The 12,268-nt window shown below is 27.5% G+C and overlaps 2 protein-coding genes across 3 annotated transcripts; both read right to left on the reverse strand.

The window, feature by feature from the left end:
• Positions 1-436: 436 nt before the first annotated feature.
• LOC145743432 (alpha-(1,6)-fucosyltransferase-like) lies at positions 437-3,054 on the reverse strand. 2 transcript variants are annotated; one of them, XM_082561390.1, is made up of 8 exons: positions 2,927-3,054; positions 2,666-2,744; positions 2,362-2,472; positions 2,061-2,301; positions 1,653-1,929; positions 1,379-1,558; positions 935-1,070; positions 437-838 (listed from the first exon to the last, which is right to left on the reverse strand). In XM_082561390.1, exons 1-8 carry the CDS (start codon positions 3,019-3,021, stop codon positions 527-529), a joined length of 1,431 nt encoding a protein of 476 aa, XP_082417516.1. In that variant the 5' UTR covers positions 3,022-3,054; the 3' UTR covers positions 437-526. The 2 variants fall into 2 exon arrangements, with proteins under 2 accessions (XP_082417516.1, XP_082417515.1); XM_082561389.1 differs by having other exon boundaries at positions 2,061-2,472.
• Positions 3,055-3,971: 917 nt separating this feature from the next.
• LOC145742444 (somatostatin receptor type 2-like) lies at positions 3,972-6,348 on the reverse strand. The gene is made up of 8 exons (XM_082560222.1): positions 6,338-6,348; positions 6,059-6,181; positions 5,846-5,948; positions 5,216-5,344; positions 4,816-4,943; positions 4,531-4,667; positions 4,231-4,380; positions 3,972-4,126 (listed from the first exon to the last, which is right to left on the reverse strand). The coding sequence occupies exons 1-8, from the start codon at positions 6,346-6,348 to the stop codon at positions 3,972-3,974; spliced, it is 936 nt and encodes a 311-aa protein (XP_082416348.1).
• Positions 6,349-12,268: the final 5,920 nt, after the last annotated feature.

Here is a 12,268-nt window from a genome sequence, read left to right on the forward strand (position 1 = left end):
TTCTCTAACATTTCAGACTGCTCGTGAATCTGGCTAAAAACGTTAACTTTAACTACTATTTTACTAATCAATATAAGTCAGGCGAGGCAAGGCATTGCAAGCAAGGTATTTGGCACCACACAAACATTTACATCGGTTCATGTAATTTAATTAACAAACCATTGTGAATCAATGTAAAAATAATTTTTTTCGCTAGAGGTGCTGTTATAAATATTTTTTAAAAGAGTTTTAGACCAATATTTATTTAAAATATCTAATTCTTATTACTTATTTTAAAAAATATATATATATGCATACAAATATGTTTTTTAAATGTATAATATATTTTTAGATATAAAATAAACATAAAAACATTAAATCATTTTGACATGCCATTTTTCATGCTTCAATAATTTTATTTATTAAAACATTAAAAATATATAAACAAGTTGCAAAGTATTGTAAAGATCAGATTTAGAAAAACAATTAAATATTGACCACATGAGGATGTATACCGATTCGACTTTTTGACCGGCTAATTAATCTATTAATTATTAAATGATTTAAAATTAAGGTATTTAACAGATGCCCTTAACTTAAACGCTGGATAAAAACGTTTTATGTCATGATTTCTAATGCCGTAATAATAGTTAAACTTATACCCAACGGCAGGACCTAAAACTCGAATAATATTTCCGTTTTCTATTGACCCTTCTTTAGCACTTTTGTCATGATCTTCTATAGCTTGGTATACGAAATTAAACCCCGAATTTTTGTAAAAGTAAGGTTCATCGATAGACATAGAAAAATTATTATTTTCGTGTCTTGATTGCATTAGCTCATAAATTAACCGACTTGTCTAAATAAAATTTAAAAAAAAAGATTAAGAGCCAATAAAACAATTACGAAGAATCTAAAAATGTTTTAAAAAAGTAAAAGTCTTTAATTTTCTTACTTCTGTTGAATATCTTCCTATAAAAAAGTCACATTGTGATAGTAACTCAATGTTAATCAATTTACTTCGCAATTTATTTTTCTTTTTATCCTCCTTTTCAGGATTTGGATAGTTCGTAAATATGTATTGAGGATATCTAAAAATTGACTAAAAAACTAAGCAACATTGACCAATTTTTACTAATTGGGTTTCATCTCAAATGCTGTTATGCTGTAGCGCCCTTGAGTGAGGCGCTATAAACGATATAAACTACTGCTCAGCTAACCAATTATTAAAAGCTTGTAATTATCGGGCAATTCTAATCAATATTATCTCAAACCATCAAAAGCAACTCCGGACTGGGTCGGGGTAACTGATGTTACTCTAAAACTAAGCCAGACAAGATTTGAACTTAAAATATCTTTGTAAAAATATTATGTTTTTTAAAAAAAAAGCAACTCTTGCCTTTTCTTTAACAGTTTCAAGATGTTTTCCTTTTCTGAAACCACATACACCCTTCTTTTAGCCGTGGTTTTATGCGTTCTATCGTAGTGATCATACCAGGCTTTCACATATTTTATGTATTCTTTTATCCATGGGGTTGCAATCGTAGTGCCGTTAGGGTATGCTGATTCAAATCGAAGTCTAATTAAAAATAGAAATTGTTATTTAAAAATACTACCTAAAACTTATATAATCAATGAACATCATGATTAGGATTTAAGTAATGAAAGCTTACCCGACAATTGGATTAAGAAAGGCATTTTCCCTTTTCCATCTTTGAAGTGTTATATAAAGTTCTGGCCACAGTCGAAAAACATGTTTGACCAACTGACCTATCCACCAAAGAGAAGGGCTGTTATGAAATTTAAATATTTGAGGCACAAAGTCATCGTGAACACTGCCTGGTTTAAAATTTGTCTTATGTTGGCGAAATTTGAATTGATCATCTTTTGTATTAGAGTTTATGGTTAAAACAACTTCTTTTTCAGTTGTCAACTCTTTATTGCCCTCACCTGACAGAATTAAATATAAAAATAAGGTTGAATTTGAACCTTGTAGCATAAACAAACAAATAAAATTAATTTATTGATAATAAATTTAAAAAAAAATGTGTTGCAAAATACTATAAACAATATTAAATCACCTTTCCATTCTGTCAAATGTGCTTTACTAATTTCGCATTTGCTTAAAGGCAACAGCAAGGATTCAAGATTGCCGACGTCAGTCGCATAAAATTTTGGATTGCTTTTATCCACTACAAGGGTTCGATTTGTAGCCAAAGATACAAACAAGCAATCAATTATATGGTGTAGAATGCAACTTGGTTCACAACTAACTTTAATTCGACAAATAAGCTTTCTGGCATCTTGGCAATTGTGAGGTTTCTGTTTTACAAAATCGATTTCACAAAAGTTTATTAAAATCACGTTAAAAATGAATTGTACCTGTAAGTTGTTGATTACTGCTGATATTTTGTTGCTTAGTGCATGTTCTTCGTTTTTTTTCCAGTTTATTATTTTTTCTTGGGCAGTTTTCGAGTTGCTAGTATTGTTTAACTACAATTAATGTTATTTTAATTTAATAAAATTAAAAAAGCGGTAATTAGCCAATTTAACTAAACTTTATTATTTTAATTAGATAAAGTATCTATTAAATAAATCGAATTAAAAAATTAAACATAAATAAAAAAATTATGTGTTAATATTTTAATTTAATTTTTTTTATAAAATTACCAATATTATTTTTTACCTGTTTACTTTTGTAAATGCTCTGAACCATACTCTTGTTAATTTTATGCTTTTTGACTTTTTGAACAGGTCCGTTTGAACTATTGAAAATAATAAGTTCAAATTAAATAATCTCATTCAGTTAACTACTTTAAATCCAACAATGTTTTCACATCAATAATAAAACAATCTATTTTATACTATAACCACAATATTTATTTGAACTTTTTGGTAATAGCTCTACTTCATACCAAACTGTATATTTATCCTAATACAGCCTTACCTGATATTATTGTTTAAAGCAATATAAACAAGAATTAAACTGCTTACAATAACTAACGCAAAAATCCTATTGCAAAAACGAAAAGTTCGCCTCATGTTTTTACGAATTTTCTTAAAAACCAAAGTGCTTTAAAAATAAATGAAGCAAAAATATTTTTTTAAATACAAGTTAATGATTTAATAACATCCTGTATGGCTTTTAAATGTTATGTTACTGCTGAAATATTTAAACGCGTTCGACCACATTTTTAAACAAAACAATAATACTTCTTAAATAACAATATAGTAATAATTGCATTATCATGTAGTTTAATTTTCCAATATTAAGTTAAACTTCAAATAAAAAACTTCACAAAAAACAAAGGGCGTAATTCACAATTTTGCGTGTTAATTTTAAGCTTGTAAAATTATTATAAAGATAGAAAAAATTACAAATATTCGATTGCACTACCTGTTTTTTTATGTTATTACTCTAATAGTGTTATTTTAAATTCTTGCGAACAAAAATTAACGTCAACGCTGTTCCGTTAACAAAACTAAATAGTTTAAGGAAAGCAACTCAATTTATTTTTGATAAACTTATATACTTATTGTTATGGAATAACGTTAACAATTTTTTTGGTTGTATAAAAGCCTGAGTTAAAATTTATCTAAAACTTATTAAAAAGCAACTATATTATCGAATAAAATAACGGCATGCTTAAATTTTTTTCGTTTTATATTTCTAAGTATTTAAATTCACTTCTTAACGCAAGAATGTTTTATAAAAGTACTTGGTAACTTGATTTATTATATATTGCATATTCATACAACGAAAAATATATTTCTTATTATTAGATTATTTTTTAAATATCACGTCGACCTGTAATAGGTAACATACGGATCATTTACTCCGTAACAACAAGTACAACAACAAGAACAACAATGTGAGAAAAACTCTACAACTTGCGTCTTTGTTTCGTTGCGCATCTTTCTAAATCAAAATACAACATTAAGAAGTCAAACTTTTATTAAATTAAGAGCCTTTAAAAAGACTCAAGATTTACTTACCCGGACGCAAGGTTATAGAATATCGTATTAAGACATTCACTTAGTCTTAAAGTAAAGTATACGATACAAGTTGGCCACCAGTGAAAATCTTGTCGCGGTTTTTGCGCTTGTTCATATTTAAGATCATTTGTGATAGCAATGATATCGTAAACTGAAATAATCAAATACGTATTATTTTAAAAATTGTTTTTTACAACCTTATTGTGAAACCTGTTGATTTTATTCACAGCTTAGCTAGAAAAACATAAATTTTACTTGAAAACGGCAAATATCCAACCAAATATGACCCAACAATAAGTGTAAGCTGAATAACAATATAAGTTTCTTTTCTTCTAAATCTTTCTTCGGTTTCGCGAGCGTTTAACGAAGAATGGTTTCCCTCAGTTGATGCCGGAGGGTGGCTTTCTTTTTATGTAAAACAACAACATTTGACTTTGTCCTTTAAACCATGTAAATTAGGAAAATTCTCTTTAAAAATATAAAAGAAACAGTGGCCCCCAAACCAATTGCCGAAATAATATAATAATTTAAAGTAGAGGAAGTTAAAAATATCACCTGTTAGTTTTCTTCTTTCTTTTCTAAGCAGATTAATTTTAATCCATATTGCAAGTTGCAAAACAATCAATAAAAACATCGGAAAATACAATAGACTAGAAAATGCGATCAGGCAATAATGAAAAAAAGAATCCCGACTACAACAAAATTATTTAATAAATATAATATTAGCAAAAAAATAAAAGCAAACATACCAAAATAGTTTTACTGCTAAAAAGAAAAAAATTATACCACCATATACTGACATTTTTAAACACTTTTTCAAAGTTAAATACAAACACTTACTTTTTTAAACGTAGGGTACATGACGGCCAGGTGATATTAATATTGGTTTTGTCGATTTTTCCAAACCAAATCGAAAATGGAATAAATCCGATACAAAGTGCTCCAAACCAGATCGCACATATACAAATCTACAAAATATGTTATTCTTGCATTTATATTATCTGGATAATTGTTATTCTATTTTTTTTAAAGTAACTTACATTGACAACTGATTAAGGATTAATAATGAAATTACTGACAACTTTGTTTTTCAGTCACGTTGAAAGGTTAATTCATTTTGTAAGTTTAATAGTTTGAATGCAGCTATTTGTTAACGCTGGGCTTTGGTGCAACTTGCTTTTAACAGCTTTTAAACCGTTAAAAAATATCACAATTATTACCAGCATGCAATCTGACTTACTTTTGCGTGTTTTCTTTTAATTTTCTTAAACTTGTACGGCCACTGAACAGAAGTAAAGCGCAAAGAAGCAAAAGTTAAAATATGAATTGTAGTGACAAAGGTTGTACACATATCCATTCCCCAAAACATCTTGAAAATAATTATATCAATTTCCCACAATAATATTTGACTTTTAATTGAGTTTGAATATGTATAGAAAACAATTTTTGCAAATACTGCACATTTTTTATGGGGGGTTTGGTGACCATGCCATAACATACCTAAAATCTTTATGTAAACATTAATACTTTTGGCATGTTTTAAATCATTAATTTAATTTTGTCATTTTTTTTCGTCGCATTGTTGTAATATTAATTGTATATCGTATACTTCAATGTGCGAAAAACCAAAATAAAAAAAAATATTTTTTTATTTAAATGTTTAAATACAAAATAGAACTTAAATACTAAAAAAAATAATAATTTGCAAAAGAATGACATTAGTTTTCGCAATTTGCGCGCTTAAGTAGATTTAATATAATACTGCAAATAAACGATATAAGATTTAAAAAAATACAACTAACAGTTTAACAATAAACTTTATTAAAAATGTTTGTAAATTCTTTTTAAACGACAAAAAATTATACTTTACCTTGCATAAAAACTCAGGTGCTTTCCAATCTATGTAGCCCCATGTTAATCTGTACAAGTATAGCGGACTTACTATAGCTGAAGTTAGGTCGCTTACGCACAAGCTTACAATAAATAAATAGAAAACCGACCTAAAATATATAAGGGTAAAAAATGACAAAAACATTTTATCGCAAATATCAAAAAATAATAGTTATTTAATTAATGCACTTACTTAAGTTTTTTTGACCGTATTATGACAGATATTGTGGTGACATTTTCGATAATTCCAATTACCGACATTGTTAATATAACAAACCCAAAAAGTCCCTTTTCGAAATCACTGAACGGCTCTACTCTAACAAATAAAAAAAAATAATAGAAACCATAAAAATAGTTGCTACAAACGTAAACTTTTTTAAAAATTGTTTAACTATTGTTACGATTAAACTAATAAAAATATGCAATTTAAACAATTTTACTTAAAAAACATTATATAACTTTAAATACTTACTCCTCAGCCATATCGACTCAATAATAATATTTAAAATTAAAATTAAACTGCTCTTTGCTTCAATTTTCATACGCAAATAAAAAATATTTAGGCTGTGCTATATATATATATAAATCAAATAATAACCAGGTTAACTGATTAACACAAACATGCGATTTAACCAATTTAAATAAACTCAATATTTTCCCGCAAGATATTATTCTGTTTTGTAGTAACACAAAATAAACAACACACTTGGAATTAATTTTAACTCAAAATACTGGGAAATCAAAATCGATAAATTTTTGTCCGGTAAATAAACTAAAAAAAGTCAGTGACCTAACGGTTCGGAAAATGACGTAGTAAATTTTGTTTGTTTTATTTAATATTTAACAGACACATTATTAGGCATTTTATTTAAAACTTAAAATAACGTATATATAGGAAATATGTGTTATTTTTTCGTTTTAACAAAATAATTTATAAAAAATAGGCTACTACTGATCAATATTATAAAAATTTATATAATGACTGAACTTTCCAAAAAAGCTATTTTGCAAAAGCCATTTTTTTTTAATTTTCAATTTTAATTTTTTTTTACAACCTAATATAAAACAAAGTTTTTAGAAGATTATTCGGGGCGTTAGAAACTGTTGGAAAGAAACAGATGGAAAGGAAACAAATGAAAAGGAAACAAATGAAAGGAAAACAAATGGAACCAAAACAAATGGAACGGAGACAAATGGAACGGAAACAAATGGAACCGAATTAAATGGAAAGGAAACAAATGGAACGGAAATAGTTGAAACGGAAACAAATGGAACGGATTTTAATGAAGCGGATTTCTTTGACGGATAACTTTTTGGCGGAAAAAAAATTAACGAAAACAAATTGAAAAAAACTAACGAACCGGAAAAAAATTGGAACAGATTTTAATTAAACGGAATTTTTTAACGGATAACTTTTTGGCGGAAAAAAGTTAACGGAAACAAATGGAAAAAAACTAACGAACCGGAAACAAATAGAACGGATCTTAATTAAGCGGATTTTTTTGACGAATAGTAGTTTAACGGAAAAAAAGGAAGCAAATGGTAAAAAGCTAATGGAACGGATCCCAATTAACCAAAACAATTATAATTTAAGCTATAATTTTTATTAATTTAAATTATACCCTACTTACCCTAATTTTATAATAAACTTATTTTATTATCCTACTTTTCTGTCAAACAACTTAACTGAAATTCTTTTGATTATTTATGTTCAATTCAAATACGCTTTATTCGTTTTCATTCTTTATTTAATTAACTTTCTTAAATTCATTTTATTTGTTTTCATTTTTTAAAAAATCCGATTTAATTAATTATTCGTTTAAAATCCGCTTTCATAAAATTCTTTCCATTTGTTTCCACTTTTTAAAAATCCGCCTTAAAAATTGATCCGTCAAAATCCGCTTTTTTGAAATCCGTTCCATTTGTTTCCACTTTTTAAAAGTCCGCCTTAAAAATTAATCCGTTAAAATCCGCTTTTATAAAATCCGTACCAACTGTTTCCGTTCCAACTGTTTTCGTTCCATTTGTTTCCGTTTCATTTGTTTCTTTTCTATTTGTTTCCTTTCCATGTGTTTCGTTTTTTTTGAAATCCGTTCCATTTGTTTCCACTTTTTAAAAGTCCGCCTTAAAAATTAATCCGTTAAAATCCGCTTTTATAAAATCCGTACCAACTGTTTCCGTTCCAACTGTTTTCGTTCCATTTGTTTCCGTTTCATTTGTTTCTTTTCTATTTGTTTCCTTTCCATGTGTTTCGTTTCTATTTGTTTCGTTTCCATTTGTTTCCTTTCCATTTATTTCCTTTCCATTTATATCCGTTTCAACAATTTCTTTCCAATAGATTCAGCGTCCCCGGTTATTCGACGTTTATTAAAAAACTATTTTATTAATATCTTTTATTTAGTTATTTTTAAATAATTTTTAACCCGTTCTTACGATGAGCCTTAAAGACACTATAGTCTAAAATAGTTTAATATAAAAAACATAGCGAAAAGTCAAAATAAAATAATTTGTTTTATTTATATGCAAATTTAGCAGGTTTTATCAAAAATTTAAAATAGGAAACATGTAAACATGTGGCGTTAATCAAATAATAAAGCAATGTTTCCATTTGGGTTTCTCGGTATTCTTAAAATAACCACATGTATTGATTTTAGTATATTTAAATTGACCAAAGTGTAATTTATAAAATTCATGAAAGTAATTTTTTTGGAGTGTTTAATGCTTGCTTTATTTTCAGCTTAAACTTGATACACTGTTCTATTTGCATATTTGAAATAAAGATAAAAATTGCAAGTTTTAGTTTTTAGACATATTATTAAATCTTGTTGAACATGACTGATAAGTAAGTAACTTTAACATTTTTATGTCGAAAAAATCGTATTTTGTGTTGTTATAATAACAATGGCGGTGATTGGAATTATTAAAAATGTCACTACAATTGCTGTCATCATAGGCTCAAAAAATTAAAGTGAGTAACTGATTTGCACAAACACCTTAGCATTTTGCTGTTTTGCATAGATTTTTTACAAGCAGTAGGCTACATGTTACAAAGAAAACCTAGAAAAGGCTTTAAAAAATTGTTATGGTAAATTGAAACTACTACATTTTTTAAATTGTTCCAAATTTTATTTTAACTTTATAAACCTTTATAAATTTGAGGTTGGTTTTCTATCTATTTATTGTAAGCTTATGCATAAGCGACTTAACCTTAGCTCTAATAAGTCCACTATACCTGTATAGATGAACGTGGGGTTATGTAAATTGAAAACCGCCTGAATTTTTATGCAAAGTAAGAGTTGGGTTGTTTTGTTTGTTTAAATTGTTAAAAACCGTAATATTTGTTGTAAAAATACCACGTACTATTACTAATTAAAGTAACGTTATACCCGTAATGGTAACTTGGTAGCTAAAATTTTGTTTACTTAATTGATCTAAGATGTACTGTGGAATGGATATGTGTACTTCCTACTTCACAACAATTCATATTTTAACGTTTGCTTCTTTGCGGTTTTTATCAGTTCAGTGGCCGTACAAGTTTAAAAAACTCAAAAGACAGCACGCAAAAGTATAGTAAGGCAAGTTTTGGGTTATATTATATTGCTCGTTGTATTTGACAACTTTCTAAAAAATCTTGAGTTTAAGTTTCACCGGTGTTAAATTATTCAAAATTATATAATTTTGAACAGCTTTAAAAAAGTCAACAGATCAAAAAAAAAGTAATCTATAGGTATTTTTTAGATTTGTATATTTGTAATTTGGTTTGGAGCACTTTGTATCGGGTTTATTCCATTTTCGATTTGGTTTGGAAAAATCGACAAAACCAATATTAATATCAGTTGGCCGTCATGCAGCTTACGTCTTAAATAGTAAGTTATAAAAAGTAGACAAAAATGTTTTTAAACTTTTTTAGAATCAAAAATATCTAAGTTTGGTTTTCTTATTTATTTTACAACAACTTAACTATGTTTAGTTTTGTGTTCATTGTTTAACTAAATCCTTGTTGTTTCAATCTACTTTTATGTTTTTCTTTCGATTTGCTATTCATTTAAAATTAACAAGCGTTTTCGTTTTAAAAATATTTTTTTTTAAATAATTGTACTATGTTCAATACTGCATTAATTGTTTTATACAACCTTTTTTATCATAAACTATTTATTTTTTTAGTCGAACATCTTTTTTTATTATTGCCTAATCGCATACTCTATGCTTTTGTATTTTCCGATACTTTACTTTAGTTATTTTGCAAATTGCGATCTGGATTAAAATTAATATGATCAAAAAAAGAAAAGAAAAAATTAAAAGGTGACTTTTGTTACACTGTTGTATATATAAAGATATACAGAATTTTATTAAAAAAAATATATAGAATTTTATTAAAAAAAATTTAATATATAGAATTTTATTAAAAAATTCTGAACTATTTGCAAAGTTTTTTATATACGAAAGCAATACTTAGTGAAGCCTTAGCTAACATAAACATCTGTTAAAAGAAAACCGGACCCAGGCACCAACTAAAAAAAAACATTCTTCGTTGAACGCTCGCGAAACCGAAGAAAGATTTGAAAGAAAGGAAACTTATATTGTTATTCAGCTTATACTTATTAATGAGTCATATTTGCTTGGATATTTGCCGTTTTCAAGTAAAATTTATGTTTTTTTATATCCTTGCTAAGTTGTTCTTTCTAAAATTCCTGACTACGACATTCCTGACTACGACATATAAATTGAGCAGATTTATATTTGACAATAAAAGTTTTAAAATATTGTTCAAAAATTTACTGCATTTATAATGTAATCAAAAATTTACTGCATGCTTTTGTTAAAGTTTATTTTAGGTTGTCAAATATAAAAAATTTACTTTGAATACTTATTTTTAACTTAGAAATTTACGAAAAGAAATGAAAACTCAAGTTGTGGAAGTCTTTTTTCGTTGCTGTTTTTGTATTTGTTGTTATCGTGCGAATGATTCGTATATTACTTAATATAGATGAACGTGATATGTTCCAAAAACTACATTATCCAATTAACATAAACTTGGGGCAATATAAGTTAATAAACCCTGAGCTTGGTGTAGTAGCAAGAACACTTGCTACACTACAAAGTCGTGGGTCCGATCTCTACTGCTCTCATGTTGTAGAGTCCTTGAGTGTGGCGCTATAAACGGTATAAACTCCTGTTGACCCAGCACTTGAATAGCAGCGTAATAATCGAGCAATTATATTATATAATATCCTAGACTGCTAAATCCAAATTAAAACTGCATCGGGGTAACTAATGTTACTCTATGTTCGGGTCGTGTAGTCGACCTTTCTACATCGAGGATAAAGATATATATAAAAAATAACTGGTTGAAACAATAAATATTACATTTGCTTTTGTTTTATCATTTATTCAATTATTTATATTTTAATCAAAATTTTAAACTTAAACTAATTTTTATTTAACATATTAAAAAAATTAAATAATGTTAAAAGTAATAAAAAATCTAATACTGTAACTTATTATTTATATTTTGTTTTTAAAAAGTCTGTTAAATTTAAAAAATAGTTATTATAAAAAAAAATTGATTAATAACAAAACTTTAATATTATGCAAATATATCTACCGATTTTTTTAAAATTTGTATGTCTTAAATTTGATCAATCATTGAATACTGTAACAAATTCGCCATTTTTAAGTTGCTATCTATTTCTTGTCACGTGTTTACACTTAGAGTCACGTGTTCTGTACCACGTGATTTATTGGTTTTCTAATGTATTTTGGGTCAATATTCGTGATGCGAGCTGTGGACGGTTATGTGTTAATCTTTACCGTGCAAAAATACGTTGTAATACGTTAATCAATACTTTAATTAAATAAAAATATAAACAGTGGGGCTGTGCCTGTGGGTAAAACAACAAAAAAACAACAAAAACGAATAATGTCGTCACACCAGTAAACTGTGACGTCACAATCTAATTACATGACGTTTCAAAATATTATTGTAAGCAGGATTGAGGTAGAAAAATGAACAGACTGGGACATTTTGTCCAGGCTCCCATCAATCTTTGGTATTAGATAACTGTTAATTTAGTAATAGTGTGGCCCAGCCAAAGATGGTCTCTACAAAACCTAGCTTCTTGTGTTTTTTGTAACTATTGTATTACCCATAATTTGGCCGTGGGGTTTGAAATAATTTGGCCGTGGGTTTGGGGTTGAATCTTTTTTGCGCATCTCTTTAATAATTTGTTCAAACTTGTATTTATGTTGATAAGGGACACGCCTTTTGGCTTATTGTACAGGTTTACTATTGCCCGTTTTCATTTCGAGTTTGACGATATTTGTTTTTCCGATTTCGTAGGGTGAAGTGGAGAAGACACACTTATAATGCTTTACCATCTGACGCTGACTTTTTTTTAGAGTT

This window comes from Corella eumyota, chromosome 2 (genome assembly GCF_963082875.1).
Source record: "Corella eumyota chromosome 2, kaCorEumy4.1, whole genome shotgun sequence".
NCBI lineage: Eukaryota > Metazoa > Chordata > Ascidiacea > Phlebobranchia > Corellidae > Corella > Corella eumyota.

Coding starts and splice junctions, on each gene's coding strand:
- LOC145742444 (XM_082560222.1), bottom strand. Junction 5,949..6,058: donor ATACGGTCAAAAAAACTTAA/GTAAGTGCATTA, acceptor ATTTATTGTAAG/CTTGTGCGTAAGCGACCTAA. Junction 4,127..4,230: donor TGGATATTTGCCGTTTTCAA/GTAAAATTTATG, acceptor TGATTATTTCAG/TTTACGATATCATTGCTATC.
- LOC145743432 (XM_082561389.1), bottom strand. CDS start 3,021: ATGAGGCGAACTTTTCGTTTTTGCAATAGGATTTTTGCGTTAGTTATT. Junction 1,071..1,378: donor TTGAAACTGTTAAAGAAAAG/GCAAGAGTTGCT, acceptor GTCAATTTTTAG/ATATCCTCAATACATATTTA. Junction 839..934: donor TAGGAAGATATTCAACAGAA/GTAAGAAAATTA, acceptor AATTTTATTTAG/ACAAGTCGGTTAATTTATGA.